General features: G+C 37.8%; 7 protein-coding genes across 7 annotated transcripts; 2 read left to right on the top strand and 5 right to left on the bottom strand.

Annotated features, from left to right (window-relative positions):
- Window positions 1–29: 29 nt before the first annotated feature.
- On the top strand, window positions 30–5260 carry RHIMIDRAFT_259860 (DNA-directed DNA polymerase alpha catalytic subunit POL1). Its single transcript, XM_023611428.1, has 13 exons — window positions 30–165; window positions 213–369; window positions 430–557; window positions 611–1205; window positions 1256–1438; window positions 1501–1649; window positions 1706–2217; window positions 2273–2969; window positions 3024–4475; window positions 4523–4613; window positions 4660–4901; window positions 4956–5081; window positions 5137–5260. Exons 1-11 carry the CDS (start codon window positions 76–78, stop codon window positions 4785–4787), a joined length of 4182 nt encoding a protein of 1393 aa, XP_023464481.1. The 5' UTR covers window positions 30–75; the 3' UTR covers window positions 4788–4901; window positions 4956–5081; window positions 5137–5260.
- RHIMIDRAFT_205189 (uncharacterized protein) lies at window positions 4813–5188 on the bottom strand (the record flags this gene model as incomplete). The annotated part of the gene is made up of 3 exons (XM_023606809.1): window positions 4813–4903; window positions 4958–5082; window positions 5138–5188. Coding segments are annotated over 3 exons (267 nt in total), but the record flags the coding sequence as incomplete, so codon positions are not given.
- A 116-nt stretch (window positions 5261–5376) lies between the features above and the next one.
- Window positions 5377–6902, top strand: RHIMIDRAFT_205031 (alpha-1,3/1,6-mannosyltransferase ALG2; the record flags this gene model as incomplete). Its single annotated transcript, XM_023606800.1, has 4 exons — window positions 5377–5434; window positions 5486–5799; window positions 5849–6120; window positions 6179–6902. 4 exons carry the CDS (start codon window positions 5377–5379, stop codon window positions 6900–6902), a joined length of 1368 nt encoding a protein of 455 aa, XP_023464480.1.
- Window positions 6903–6936: 34 nt separating this feature from the next.
- Window positions 6937–8454, bottom strand: RHIMIDRAFT_34343 (putative septin). Its single transcript, XM_023615128.1, has 6 exons — window positions 8296–8454; window positions 8109–8243; window positions 7844–8060; window positions 7675–7792; window positions 7158–7613; window positions 6937–7093 (listed from the first exon to the last, which is right to left on the bottom strand). Exons 1-6 carry the CDS (start codon window positions 8441–8443, stop codon window positions 6971–6973), a joined length of 1197 nt encoding a protein of 398 aa, XP_023464479.1. The 5' UTR covers window positions 8444–8454; the 3' UTR covers window positions 6937–6970.
- Window positions 8455–8547: 93 nt separating this feature from the next.
- Window positions 8548–10196, bottom strand: RHIMIDRAFT_228798 (camp-dependent protein kinase regulatory subunit). Its single transcript, XM_023607629.1, has 3 exons — window positions 9931–10196; window positions 8978–9856; window positions 8548–8931 (listed from the first exon to the last, which is right to left on the bottom strand). Exons 1-3 carry the CDS (start codon window positions 10142–10144, stop codon window positions 8762–8764), a joined length of 1263 nt encoding a protein of 420 aa, XP_023464478.1. The 5' UTR covers window positions 10145–10196; the 3' UTR covers window positions 8548–8761.
- Window positions 10197–11894: 1698 nt separating this feature from the next.
- On the bottom strand, window positions 11895–14024 carry RHIMIDRAFT_298868 (uncharacterized protein; the record flags this gene model as incomplete). Its single annotated transcript, XM_023614307.1, has 3 exons — window positions 12835–14024; window positions 12422–12691; window positions 11895–12364 (listed from the first exon to the last, which is right to left on the bottom strand). The coding sequence occupies exons 1-3, from the start codon at window positions 13697–13699 to the stop codon at window positions 11895–11897; spliced, it is 1605 nt and encodes a 534-aa protein (XP_023464477.1). The 5' UTR covers window positions 13700–14024.
- Window positions 14025–14038: 14 nt separating this feature from the next.
- RHIMIDRAFT_293526 (ribosomal protein S26e) lies at window positions 14039–15130 on the bottom strand (the record flags this gene model as incomplete). The annotated part of the gene is made up of 4 exons (XM_023613991.1): window positions 14039–14351; window positions 14409–14542; window positions 14609–14786; window positions 15113–15130. The coding sequence occupies 4 exons, from the start codon at window positions 15128–15130 to the stop codon at window positions 14334–14336; spliced, it is 348 nt and encodes a 115-aa protein (XP_023464476.1). The 3' UTR covers window positions 14039–14333.
- Window positions 15131–15208: the final 78 nt, after the last annotated feature.

The following is a 15208-nucleotide window of genomic DNA, read 5'->3' as shown; positions in this document are numbered from 1 at the left end:
AAAAAAAAAACGCGGTTACCTTAGACACACGCGTGCAAAAAAAGTCAAATTTTGTTTTCTTTTGTTTCTAAAGTCATGAGTCAAGCAAGTCGAACTGAAAGAGACAATAGGCTTAAGAAATTAAGAGACTCTATTAGAAGCAAAACCAAAACAAAAGCTGCAGAGGTAAACAAGGACTCATAAAAGAGTACAATTATTTATACATTCACCAGAATGTCGACGATCTCTATGAAGAAGTAGACGATTATCGTCTTACTCAGGACGATGAAGCCTTTGTAGAGGATGATGATAAAGGTGGATATATTGATAATGGTGAAGAGGAAGAATATGAGTACTCTGACGAGTATGAGACTGAAACGACCTGTAGTGGTAAAAAAAAAAAAATCAAATAAATAACGAAAACATGGTCTAACATCCCTTCTTATAAAGGCAAAAGAAAGAGAATGACGAAACAAAAGCAACAGGCGCCTGTTAAGCCAAGTCAACAGATCAATAAGTTTTTCTCAAGCAGTTTGATAAAAAAGCAAACAGCGAAGCAGCCCACAAAGCCAAAGCCTGTAAAAAACACATACAAAGATAGTAACACTATAAACTAATTCTTTATGACTAGGTGGATGCTGCAGAATCCGATGACTTTTTAAACGATTTACTTTCAGAGTTCAAAGCACCTAAACCAGAACGCAAAATGCCTTTACAAAGAGAAAAACCAGCACCACTGCCTCGATTGCACCGAGCACCGCCTGTACGATCATCAGAGCCTGTTCAAACAGCAAGAACACCCTCTCCTGTTTATATTAAGCCTGAACCAGAAATGCCAGTCGCTGACTTTGGTGACGATGATATGATGTTGGATGATATCAAGGTGGAGGATATTGAACAAATAGAAAGTAAATCAACGTTCAGCATGGAAGCCACAACAGAACTAAAGCCGGGACTTCAGAGTTGGAAAGACGCAGATATGAATATGGTGGATACATTTGTTCAGGATACAATCAAGGAAGAAAATCAAACGATGAATATCTTTGAACAAGATGGACATGTGAGAATGTGGTGGTATGATGCCTATGAGCGTAAAGAAAAGGGTTATGTCTACCTCTTTGGTAAAGTTCTCAACAAGGACACAAAGAGATATGTCAGTTGCTGTGTCACTGTAAAGAACATAGAAAGAAACTTGTTTGTTCTGCCTCGTCCATTTTTATTAGATGGTATATCAATTAGGAAAACAAAAGAACTCGTATCTCATATGTGTATTTAGACAATGGTAAAGAAACAGATCAAGAAGTGGACATTGCAGATGTTTATGCGGAAGTTTCTGACTTGTTTTCTAAACGTCGCATCACAAAATTTGCGTCAAAGAAAGTGACAAGAAAGTATGCGTTTGAGTTACCAGACGTTCCAGCCGAATCGGACTACTTGAAGGTTTTGTATGACTACGAACGTAAGTAAGGATTAAAAAAGCATATGGACCTTTTTTTAATTACATGTGTATTATATATATAGAACCATCACTGACAGGCAATGAAACTGGAAGAACATTTAGTCATATCTTTGGAACAAATACGGGGCCACTTGAGCACTTTTTAGTAAAGCGTGATATCATGGGGCCATGTTGGCTAGATGTACAAAGCCCACAAATGAGCAAGACAAGCGTAAGATATATATATATACCCAATGGATATACCATCTAATGATATACAAACAATAGGAAACATGGTGTAAAGTCGAGATCACTGTCGATGACCCCAAGACTGTAAATCCTTTGGTAGATGAGACCGGCAATAGACCTATCAACATCCCACCTTTGACAGTCATGTCGCTTTGCTTGAGAACGATCCTGAACAGCAAGAAGAACACCAATGAGATTGTAGCTGCAAGTGCTCTTGTTTGTAATCAAGTTCAAATTGATGACACCAAGACGCTTGAGGATCAACAAAAGATGCGATTCACAGTCGTTCGTCAGCTCGACAACCGGCCTTACCCAGCTGGACTTGTAGAAACATTAGCGAACGAAAAGAAAAAGGCGGGCGGTTTTTCTGCTCAAGTGGAGAGAACAGAAGCAGCGCTTTTGAACTATTTAATCGCTCGTATCCACATGTGTGATCCAGATATCATTGTTGGCCATAACTTTTCCGGCTTTGACTTGGACGTTCTTTTGCATCGTATGAAAGCACTCAATATCCAGCATTGGCATAAACTAGGCAGATTGAAGCGTAAAAAGTAAGTGATAACTCATTCTATATATAGATTTACGCATATGAACCCTTTTTGATAGTTGGCCAAAGTTGCAAGCAGGAGCAGGTGGTGCAGGAGAATCAACGTTTCAAGAAAAGATGATCATGAGCGGTCGTCTGGTGTGCGACACATACTTGGCTTCAAAAGACCTTATTCGAAGCAAATCATACCGTTTGACTGATCTGGCACAATCACAGCTCAAAATTGTTCGTGAAGATATTGAATTTGGAAAATCAGAGCAATATTACGAAACATCTGACAAGCTTTTACATTTCCTAAAGCATTGCTCTTTCGATACTTATCTCTCCATGTCTCTTACATTCAAGCTTCAAATTCTTCCATTGACACATCAACTGACGACGTTGGCAGGAAACTTGTGGGCAAGAACGATGACAGGTGCAAGAGCCGAAAGAAATGAGTATTTGCTGCTTCATGAATTTCACAAAGCAAAATATATTTGTCCTGACAAGTCATTTGGTAACAAGGACACTGCCATCGTGCAAGCTGTTGAACAAGATGAAGATGAAGATGCTGTAAAAGAAGCATCAACAGTCAAAAAGTCTGGAAGAAGAAAACCTGCTTATGCTGGTGGCCTTGTACTGGAACCTAAAAAGGGCTTCTATGATAGATATGTCTTGTTGCTTGATTTCAACAGTTTGTATCCTTCAATCATTCAAGAATACAACGTATGTTTCACGACGGTAGATCGTAGTACCCTTCAACAACAAAAAACAGAGGTATTATTGTGTGAATAATGGGTAAATCGTCCATACTAAAATAATTTCAAAAAGGAAAACAACCAAGAAGAGAAGGTTCCTGAAATCCCTGGTGATTCACTACCAGAGGGTATTTTACCTCGAATCTTAAAGACGCTAGTCGATCGTCGTCGACAAGTGAAAAGTGCCATGAAAGGTGAAAAATCCGAAGCTAAATACAATCAACTTGACATCAGACAAAAAGCTCTCAAACTTACAGCCAACAGTATGTACGGCTGTCTTGGTTTTACTTACTCGCGTTTTTACGCTAAACCATTGGCTATGCTGATCACCTTCAAAGGCCGTGAAATTCTTCAAAACACAGTCAACCTTGCAAGAAGTCTCGACATGAACGTCATCTATGGTGATACTGACTCTATTATGGTCTACACAAATCAAAGCGATCTGAATGAAGTAAAGAAGATGGGCAACTTGCTGAGAAAGCAAGTAAATCACCATTATAAACTCCTGGAGATCGGCATTGATGGCTATTTCAAGCACATGCTTTTACTAAAGAAGAAAAAATATGCTGCTTTATTAGTTGAAGAGAAAGAGAATGGAGAGCTGGTTGAGACAATTGAAACGAAGGGTCTTGACCTTGTTCGTCGTGACTGGTGTGACCTTTCTCATGATGTGTCTTCTCGTGTACTCGAACTGATTTTATCAGACAAAGAACGGGATGAGGTCATCAATGAGATCTATACGTACCTTGAAGTAACAGTGGAGCGTATCAGACAAGGAGATATTCCATTAGAAAAGTATGTGATCAACAAGCAACTGACGAAGCGACCTCAAGACTATGCTGATGCTAAAAGCCAGCCCCATGTACAAGTCGCACTGCGTATGCTAGCTGCAGGGCAAAACGTAAAATCAGGCGATACGGTTCCCTATGTGATTTGCAAAGTAGACGAAGAGACAAGTGGCGACAAGCGAGGATCAGCACTTCGAGCGTACCATCCAGACGCTGTGATCAAGAACAATATGCAGCTTGATATCGAATGGTACCTTCAACAGCAAGTTCATCCACCATTGACACGTTTGTGTTCACCTATTGAAGGAACGGACCCTGTAAGATTAGCAGAGTGTCTTGGCTTGGACACAAGCCGATATCACCATTATCAAGGAGATAATAACGATCAAGAGCTCATGACGTTAGATTCACAGTTGAGTGATGAAGAAAGATTCAAGTCATCAGAAAGGCTTCAGCTCGAATGCAATCACTGTGATCAAAAGTTTGAATATGACGGCATCCTAAGACAAGTAGATGGTAGAATTGAATGTGGATTAGAGTGTGTTCATTGTCATCAATTGATAAACCCTGGAAGCTTCAAGGCTCAATTAATTATGTGCATTCGAGCATTTATTAACAGATACTATCAAGGTTGGCTTATATGTGATGATGCGACATGTAGAAACAGAACACGAATGGTGTCAGTTTTTGGTCGTAGATGTTTAATTGATACCTGTCGAGGAACGATGTCAAGAGAAGTAAGAGATTAGTATAAATGATACTCATGTCACTCATATTATTCTAGTATACGGAAAAACAACTGTATACCCAATTACTATATTTCTATAGTCTGTTTGATCCCGTAAAAGAGAAGAATAAGCTTAGCATAGGCCAAGGTAAGAGAAATAAATAGGAAAAGGTTACAAGACTAATGTTGAATAGATCAAGATGAAGCTATTATAAACAAACATTTTAATTTATTATTGGCGTACCAAAGCATAGTGAATGAATATCTTGAAAGATCAGGTTATCGTTATGTCAATTTATCAAAGCTACTACTTGCCATTTAAAAATATCATAGAATAAAGTGTGTGACTACAACCTTGTTGGCATTAATGGATCTGCTTTTATCTGTGTGATGTCTATTGCTTGTTCTTGTTCACTATCCAAGTCACCAATTGTGCACCTACGTATAATAATGGTTAATTAAAACAAGAGTCTATTTCTTTTTGTACTTTACACGTTGTCTCCTCTTATGAGATATAAACCAAGTGGAACTACTTCTGTGCCTTCATGAGAGTATACACGTTCCTCACATTTTTCTAATATCACATTGGCTGTTTGATCGGTTCCTCTTAATGTTCCCTACAAAAGAAAAATGATCAGGCACCTCCATAAGCATGTTTGTCTTGATTATTACCACCATAACTCTTCCATCAACAGTGATCACATGTACTTTATCTAGAATAAATTCTCTTGTTAACTTTTTTTTTAAAAAACAATAATAAAAGGATACAAACGGTTCACATAAGATTGAAGTAAGCTCATGATTCCTTTCTTTTTAATGAAGAAAGAAAGAAAAAAAAAGAACGCGCTTTCTTTTGAATACATTTTTAAAAGACAGAAACTCGCTTTCTTTTTCTCTTTAATATTTGTGACATGTCAAATATAAATGCAAAGCTAAATATTGCATTCATACATCCAGACTTGGGGATCGGTAAGGCGAGGGGAAAAGGGGGATATAAATGTAACTATAACAACATTATAGGAGGAGCAGAAAGATTAGTTGTAGATGCTGCAGCTGGTATTCAATCCAAGGGACATCAAGTAGTCATGTATACCAGTCATCATGATCCCAATCATTGCTTTGAGGAAACTCGAGATGGTACACTTTCTGTACGCGTTTTTGGTGACTTTTTGCCTCGAGAAGTATTTGGCAAATTTTATATTATCTGTGCGATGCTTAGACAGTTTGCATTGATATTGTGGATATTGTGGAACGATAGAGATACCTATGATGTATTCTTTGTAGACCAACTGAGCATGTGCGTTCCTCTCTTGAAGTGGTTTACATCGTCCAAGGTGCATAAAATGATATACATAAATATAAAATAGTCTGACATGACGATAGGTTTTATTTTATTGTCATTTTCCTGATAAAATGCTGTCAGTACGAAACTCTACCCTGAAAGAACTATATAGGGCGCCTATTGATCTTTTGGAAGAATGGACGACGAGCAAGGCAGATACAATTACAGTAAATAGTCAATTTACTGCCACAATATTCAGGAAGTCATTTCGTAGCATTCTCAAAAAGCCACGCGTACTTTACCCACCTATCAACTTTGCTCTGTATGATCGTCAAGTGGATATGTCAGACGTCACGGTCCAGATCTTGGAAAGGTAAGCTTCATTTGATTTTTTTTTTAGCTTGACCTTTTTCTTACTTCTATGGGATTAGTGATAGGAAAACATGCCTTTCTATCAACCGTTTTGAAAGAAAGAAAAATGTAGAATTGGCTCTAAGAGCATTTGCAGCCCTAAGCCAACTTGTTCCTGCACCTGAATTTGACAATTATAGACTTGTACTTGCTGGTGGCTACGATCGTCGCGTGACAGAAAATGTTGAATATCTAAAAGATTTGGACAAATTAGCGAGACAAACCTTTGGCCTCGAGACGTTCATCATTTACCCATCTTGTACAGAAAAACCACCAAGGACTGCTCAAGTTGTCTTTTTGTGTTCATTCAATGATGCTCAGCGCACATACTTACTAAACTCATCTGCCATGCTACTCTATACGCCTTCCAATGAACACTTTGGCATTGTTCCTGTAGAGGCCATGTATGCTTCATTGCCTGTCATTGCAGCCAACAGTGGTGGGCCTCTCGAAACTGTGATCGATCAGAAGACAGGTCTTATCTTGCCACCTGAGCCTGAGTTGTGGGCCAAGGGCATGAGTGATATTCTGCTATCGAAGTATGATCGACAGGAAATGGGTCGAGCAGGACATGACCATGTGAAAGACAAATTTTCATTAGAAGCCTTCACAGACCAACTAGAAGATATATTAGAAGAATTAGCAAGTGGAGGAAGACCAAGCAAACATAAATATGATAATGTAGAATACATCATTAGAATTATTATAGCGATTGCCATCTTTATTGTTTGGTACAAGTACTAAATATGAAGCATACTTGTCGAGGAAGGAGGGGGGATATTTATTAGTGACTATAAAAATAAAAATTTTGGTTACTTTCTGATCGATTTATCTCGTTGATGATAATAGTAAGCCTCTAATTCATTTTGCAATTCTTTGACCTTTTCACCTTGTGTCTCCAATTCTTTATGAAGACGGTCTCTTTCATTCAAAAGCTATATAATACACAACATAAGCTTTATCTTGACACTTGTTCAACACACACTCTCTCTTTTTTACCTGTCTCTCCCATTGTCTGAATCGATTTTCCTCGGCCTTGACTTGTTCTGTGAATCTCTTACGCAAGGCTTCTTCTTCCTCTTTAAACTTTGCATTTTCATTTGGCTGAGAACGAGGTTCACCAAACTTTCTTGTTTCCATCTGAGCTTGACGGTAATTCTCATAGTGTACCTCTTCTGTGGTTGTGATCAAGTCCAACATATGAGTACGGATCAACAAACTTCTCAGCTTCTTAAAGTCGCAATGAGCATCATTCTCTACTTCTGCTACACCCCATGCATATTCACGCCCCTTAACTTTACGACCATCAAAAGTAACAACATCTTGAGTAGAACCAATGACGGCAAAAGGTAATGCTGCCATAATATTACGGTTTCTCTTTGTCACTTGTTCATCATCACTTTCAATAGGACAAGTATACACTTGAATATTTTGAGCAGCAATCACCTCACGAACCTAGTAAATATGTTTTTTTTTTCTAGTATTCAAATAAAGACACTTTTTTTTTCCCCCTTACATTCTGCTTGAACTTTTCCAGATTTGAGGGTGTTAATGTATCTGCTTTGGCAATAACAGGAATCAAGTTAACACGAGAACCTAGTCTTTTCATGACCTCAATATCCAATGGATTCAAACTACCAAAGAAAAAAATCAGTATTCTGTATGAAATCCCTTTATCACCTTACGTATGTCCTGTAGGCTTTATGAAATATAAGCAAGCATGGACGCGCATATCAATGATCCCCTTTCTACAAGGCTGTTGTTCTTGTCGCATATATTTTTCATGTTGATCATCAATAAAATCAACAATTGGAATCCAACTATGGCGATTATTGACATAGTCTCCAAAGCCGGGTGTATCAATAATGGTCAATTTGACCTTGAACATCTTTTCTTCCAATTCTTTTTTTTTCTTGTAAGCTTTTTTTCCTTATTCGAAACATGACTTACCAGCTCTTGTAATTTGGATTTGTACAGTCTTGGAAGGAGGAGACTTGGCATGTCTCTTGCTCAGGTTTTTTGGTTCCTTGATCGTTGTCGTAAACAACGTATTGACAAACGTTGTCTTGCCTACTCCAGATTCACCTATAGATAAAAATGAATTATATTTGTATAAAAAGTGTCTATCAATACTTACCACAAACCATGATGGTAAAGTTTGCACCATTTTTAGCAACAATCTTGTGTCTTTGGTTTGGTAAGTTTGCTATACCTGTACCTGACAAAGGGGAAGCTGAAATTGGAGGTGGTGGTGGAGGTACAGAGAAATCTTCGAGGTCCATCATGATTGTTTATAAGAAAGAAAAAGAGTGAAAGAAAAAAAACAAATATGTTTTTATTTATACACAAAAGGAGGAGGCAAAAGGGGATAATAAGGAGTATAAAAGAAGCTTATTTTTTTTTTTTATCAATTGATGATGCATTAAAGAAACAGACCTGCTTCTTTTTGGCAATGCAACGGACCCTTTCATATTGTGCATACATTATCTTCATGTCAAGAACAATCAAGAGTATTGATTTTCAACTCTCTCTCTCTCTCTTTTTGTTGTTAAAGGAATGTATATATTTATTTCAAAAATATATAAAAAAAAGGGGGTGGAAATCTATGACTGTTGACTAATGATTGCATGATAGTTTTCTGAATTACGTTTCAAGATATCTAACACAGGCCCCAAAAGACGGGTGAATGCTTTCTTTCCAAGGGTTGCACATTTAAGTCTACCATGAGCAATGACAGTGGCAGCTCTTGGACTATCATTTAATAAGGCCAATTCTAAATAAACTATTAGCTTATGTTATATACAACATATAAACCTTACCGCCAAAATAAGAGCCTCGCTCCAATTTATTGACTTGTTTTGTTTCTCCTGATGAAGGGTCTGTCATTAACACAACTGCTTCACCTGATTCGATAATATAGAATTGATCTCCTATATCCCCCTGTTTAACTACCTCCTCACCGTTTTCAAAGTACACTGATTCAAGTGCGTCAGCAATTTTATGTCTTTCATAAGGTTCCAGTGATTTAAGAAGAGCGACTTCAGACAGAAAGGTTTCATACATGCGTCTCTTTCGAGATGTATTTTCCATCAATATTGTTCGGAAAGTAACGCGATCCAAGGCCCAGAGGACGCAATCCGATGTAGCGACGATAGTAGCAGCACGAGGAGCATTGTACATGAGTGCCAACTCACCAAAACTACCTCCTGCTTCGTAATTGGTCACCTTATTACCTGAAATAAAGCAATCCAAGGTGCCTGACTCTACCACATAGAAGAAATCTCCTACTGCGCCCTGTTCGATCACTATTGTTCCACTCTCAACACGTTTTTCCGCCATCGCATTTACCACGTCCTGATATTGCTCCTCGTCCAAGTTGCGAAATAAGAAATTATTGCCAATGCTAACTTTAATACGTTCTGCCTGTGCTTCAGTTTTGGGAATGACTACCTTGACAAAATCTTGAGTAGGTGCCATGGATTCCGCGCTGACAGACGTACGTCGACCACGATTGTAGTTGGTAGGTGGTAGAGAAGGTAATGGCTCAGTGAAAAAGTCATCTTGTTCCTCGTCTTCAAATTCGTCATCTTGGCCGTCCTGTTCTCCATTATTCCAGTCAAAAGGATTACTGCTGATATTGCTGTTATTATTTATCTGTTCTTGTTGTTCACATAGAGGATGGATATCATTGTCATTAGCTATATGCATATATATATGTATATAAATGAGTCTTTTATGCAACATCACGCCATATTTTTTTTAAAATGGTTACGGGAAAAGGTATGATTATTTTGTTGTACGATATTGTGTCTGTAAGCTCTTCGCTGTTCTTCTAGTTTACGTAGAAAGAAGTTGCAACAAAACTGTAAAGGATCCGAAGGCTGCTCAGAGCAGTATTTTTCATGAAGTTCAGTTAGTAGCTGAGTGTATTCATCTGTCTGTGGTGCAAATTGAAATGGCTGTTGGTGTTGCTCTTCAACAATCATTGTGTATTAAGAAAAAGTAGAATAAAAAAGGAGTAGAAAAAAAAACAACCTTTTTCACTACACTTTACGTCACTTTTTTAGTATACAGTCACGTGAACAACAACTTGTACTTGCCATGGTCCTGAAGACTGAATATTTCACAGTTGACGAAATGTGTCTAGACTTCAAGGTTAGCATACTCTTCTTGACTTTTTGATAACTGTGCTTGCCTGAAACTCAAATCAAGGTTAGCATTCATGTAATCAAGAATAGTGCGCATATTTGCGGCAGCATTAATATTACGGCTTCAGCACTACTATTATCTATTTGAATACTCGTAAATTATAATTGTGCATTTAGCTTACTAATGCAACGTCTTCAGTACCTACTGAGCGTTGGGTGCACAGTTTTAATGGGCAAATCGGTCTTTGATATGCTAAAATTGGGCCTTGTCATGGCCATTCATTCCTTTCCCTTACAAGTGCCCATAGCCAATTACAACCATAACACGTCAGAAGAGCCTCCTAACACGGGCCCCTCACTCGCCAAAGCCCTTAATTGCTACTAAACACCCCTACCTTGAGCCTTTCCTTACGCATCGGGTGCCCACTACGACCTTTATTAAAGAAACAAAACATTTTCTGATTAATGGATTAATACGACTAGCAACAATGCTTACACCAATAACATATATACCATCACCGGGAAAAGCAACTCCAAGAAGATGCTTAATTTGCCAAGTGACAAATACTATAATTTAGTAAAAAAAAAAAAAAATCAACGTGTCAGTGAGATATTCATACTCTTGTATGATGCCTTATTAAATAGACAATGGCTGTTAGTTAAGCCGAAAATAATACAGTAAACATGGCTTATTAGATTTATAATTGAGCATAGCAACATTACACACACTTTCAATATACAAACAAAATATAAGGTAAAACTACGTTTATTATATAAATAACCAAAATGTAAAACCAAGTTTACACTATATACAAAAATAGATGTTAGTAAAAGAGACAAACAAAAGTAGGTCTTTTTCTTTCTCTTCAGAATAAAAAGTTTCTTTCAACGAAATCTCTCAAACTGAGCTGGGTTTAGTAGCAATAAGTTTTGTTCATCATTGAAAGAAAGAAAAAGAACCGAGATATACTTACATTTAATGGTTTCCTAAAGCAAAAGTTTGAAAAGAAAGTTGAGCTTAAGATTAATTTATAGTTTTAACTTGAAAAAAATTTTTGGAACGTGACTGTCGCACTTTTAAAATACGCGTCACTCTGATTTGATTAGAGATCTACTGAAAACAGCACATAGGATTGAATATAAGTATTTCCTACTGTCAAGTGCATTCAGCTAAGCTTTGTCAAAGCGATCAGAGCAGTTACCTTTACATATACATGTACATTATTACACAATACGGTTACACCATAGTTAAGCATACAAGCTTACTACCCTTCATTAATAAGTACAGATTTGGCAATCGGCCCATTTAGGCCGACTGTAAAATAATATTTTTATCAGATAAAGAATTATTTGCTGCTGCTATCCATTCCATTACGTATTAATAGCCATGCATTCTACCTACACGTGATCTTTTATAAAGAAGTAAGCACTTTTGTCTCATAACTATATCGTTTTGAAGTTGGTCGGCTTTTCAAAAAAAAAAAAATCAGTCGGCCCATTTGGGCTGACCCTTTGATCAATAAAACGATGTAGTAGCTTATTGAAAAAAAAAAAAAAATATTGTAGACATAGTTATGAAGAGTTATTTTTAATAAAGCTGACGATGCCAGGCAGCCTTCAAGTGCTGATTATAACAGTCGAAGTACAAAGGGGTTGTGGGGTCACAACTACAAAATTTTTCAACCCGCTTGCCATTAGTGCCGCTTTCTTTGCATTTGTGGCATATCAATCTCTTTATTTTATTGCCTGCATTACTCATGGAGATGTAGGAATGGTTAGAGTCACTTCTAAGCATTCGGTTGCTGTCTTGGGCCACTTCATTGTATCTTGACTTCAGTTTCTTACAATGTTCAAGCATGTTGAAGGCCAAATTATCCTTAAAGGATGAGTAATCCCTTGAAGCACCTTTCTCAGAGAAGACCTTGAAGGAACTGTATGCATTAGCTTCGCAAAGGCCCAAGAAGAAACCAAAGAAGCGCATTTCCCATCTCTCGGTTGAGATAATGCCGTGATAAGAGGTCAGATTATCACGTAAATTATTTGCAGCATCCACAGAACCTATAGCGAAAACAATCGACTTCAGCACATGCATTATATTGCAGCTATTATACCTACTTTTGTGTCTTTCGAATCCATCTATTACTTCTGGACGCTTGATAGTAACTAGGTTACCGTCAGAAGACTTGAAAGTCTTTTCACCAACAAGTCTAGTGGTGCCACATGAGGATACAAAGGCTTTTACTTTTTGAGCCCGAAAAGCGCAAACAAACATTTTCCCGTTGGTTGTATCTTTTTTCATAGTGTAGTAACTACCATAGTTAGCAGCTACGCTCTCCACAATGCCTGTTTCAGGCATGCCCTGAGGCCAGTAACGATGCTTGGGACCTGCATAATCGAATAATGGCCATGATTCATCAGCATTGAGATCATGTCAGGCGAACCGAACCAAGAGTCAGCAATGACCGTTCGACCAGAGCCAAACTAAGGCTTTACCAAACGTTTAACAGTGGCCGCCAGCTTCTTCATACCAGGGTCTTTGTCAAATTCTTTTGGGCAAGGATCACTGACTGTATCGACACGCAATATGCAGTAGCAGTGATTGTCAGCCAACGTCTTAAACTCTTGTCCGATTGGATGTAGCTTTCTAGGAACCTTCTTTAAATTTGGCGTACCAGCACCTAACCATTGGTTCATGGAATCATCGATAACAAGATATTTTCCTGGTATTATACACTTAGGCATGTGATCATTAAAGGCTTGGGTGGTGGACTTAATTTGATAAAGAGGGTCAAGTTCCTGAGCCTGGTTTGAAGGAATTTTAAAAACATGCATCTTCATGATGTCATTGAATCTGTTAAAAGACATATATTGACTAAAATCAACATTCATCAAGAAAAAAGACTGGTCTTGTCTCCAATATGCCTTTCTATCACCATGTCTGACCACAGTCATTACCGTCAAGAGTGCGATCCACATGAGATATTCATGAAAGGTAATATCTTCCCAATGGCCGAGACTTCTTGCATAAAGGTTGGTATTGTGGATAATGGAATAAAAATGATCCACAGGAAGGAAGAACAAGAAATAATCCAATGAAGAGGCATATTTTCCATTGTTCATCATTAAACGAGAGTTCAAGGAGGCGAACCCTTCTACTGAATCGCCTAGACGAGAATCGATGCAGGCCTCACCAGCGTTCCACCCACGACTTGAAGTCAAATCAATGGCTTCCTCTTCCTCATCTTCATCCACTGCATCTTCAGCTTCGACTATAGTGGCGTTGATAACAGTTCCCTGAGTTACTAGAGTTGTAAGAGGGTTGACATACTTGATAGAGTCTTCATTGAGCTTGAGGATATGACCATTTGCTTCATCCAACAGTACATCGTACATCACCTTATTATTTTCCTCACATAGTACAATTATCCTTCTTGAAAGATCAACTTTGGTTCGTTCCAGTCGTGTTCATGAAGTAATATAATTTTCACTGTATTATCAGTGGTAAGATGCTTGCTAACTGCCACTTTTACGTTGATATCAAACTCTTTGTTGACAGGAGGCATGTTTAAACTTTAATTTTGCAAATGTTGATTGAGAGATTTAGACGTGAATTTTAAACAACCAGAAACTATGACTTTGTTGTGCTTTTTTGTATACTGTTTTTGTTTTTATCAGTAAAAATTGTCTTGGTTAAAAAAAAAAACCAGTTATATTTACAAATTAACTGCAGTGAAAACTGGTGGAGAGAAAGAGAGGAGGAAGGCTTAAATAAATACAGGTAGAAATAACACGCGTCGCGAAAAATGAGAAATTCTGTCCAATTAAAAAAATGTGGTTTATATCAACCCAGTTGGGCCGACCAAATCTTTACTTGTTAATAATACACCACATTCGACTTTCAAACACGACTTGTACCAAAATATCCATTTATGCATTTACAACACAGATCATTCAATTCCTTTTTATTGACGCATACACACACACACACGCGCACGCACGCACTAAAGCAAAAATGAGAGGAGGACATTTAAGCCTTGTTGGCAGTCTAATAAGACACACAGTCAGTTCCCATCCTCTTTATGAATCTTTTTTATTGTTTTACCTTTTGGAATCTGAATCTAGGAGGAGGAAGTCTGCTACGGCGCTGAGTGCGAGAACGAACACGAACGATACGAGCGTGAATAGCACATGAAACACAGTAATGAAGCTTGACATATAACTTGGGAATAGCATATTCTAATTAAATGTAAATATCAATGCTACATATCATCTCTCTTTCTCTCTCTCTCTTTCATCATTTACCCTCATAAACGGAGGCTTCTTGAATATCACGGATAGCAGCAGTTTCAACCATGTTACGGATAGTGAAACGCTTAATAGCCTTGTCCTTAGGGACACAGCGGTAACAGTTGATACAACGGACAAACTTGGTGTGTCCACGTCCGTGCTGGTTACGTCCGTTATTTCTTCTCTTGGAAGTCTACAAATAGAGCTCTGGTTTAGAAAAACAAGGACTGAACAAAAAGAGAATAGCAGCTGTGCTTTTATAAAAAGAAATAATGGGCGAAATGAAGTCTAATGGGGCTGCTATGATGTTGTTTACATTCTCTTCATTGACATATTTCCTCTCGCTTTTTTTATTAATAACTATTCATTTATCTTCATAATCGAAATATAGAGTCATCCATCCATCCATCTCTGACATCAAATAATGCAAATCCTCCCTTCATTTCGTCTGCCCTCTTTTTCTTTATTGTAAAGGCTAACTTACCATACTGTGTTATTAGAGAAAGGGAGGATTCTTACCGGATTTGATACCCTCATTTTCTCTCGCTAAAACAAGACTTGGATGCTTACTCTTATTGGCCAAAAGGGAAACGGGGTATTAAACTACTAGCATGA

This window comes from Rhizopus microsporus (assembly GCF_002708625.1).
Source record: "Rhizopus microsporus ATCC 52813 unplaced genomic scaffold scaffold_13, whole genome shotgun sequence".
NCBI lineage: Eukaryota > Fungi > Mucoromycota > Mucoromycetes > Mucorales > Rhizopodaceae > Rhizopus > Rhizopus microsporus.
The sequence above is the reverse complement of the archived record's forward strand: the minus strand, read 5'-3'. Positions and strand labels throughout refer to the sequence as shown.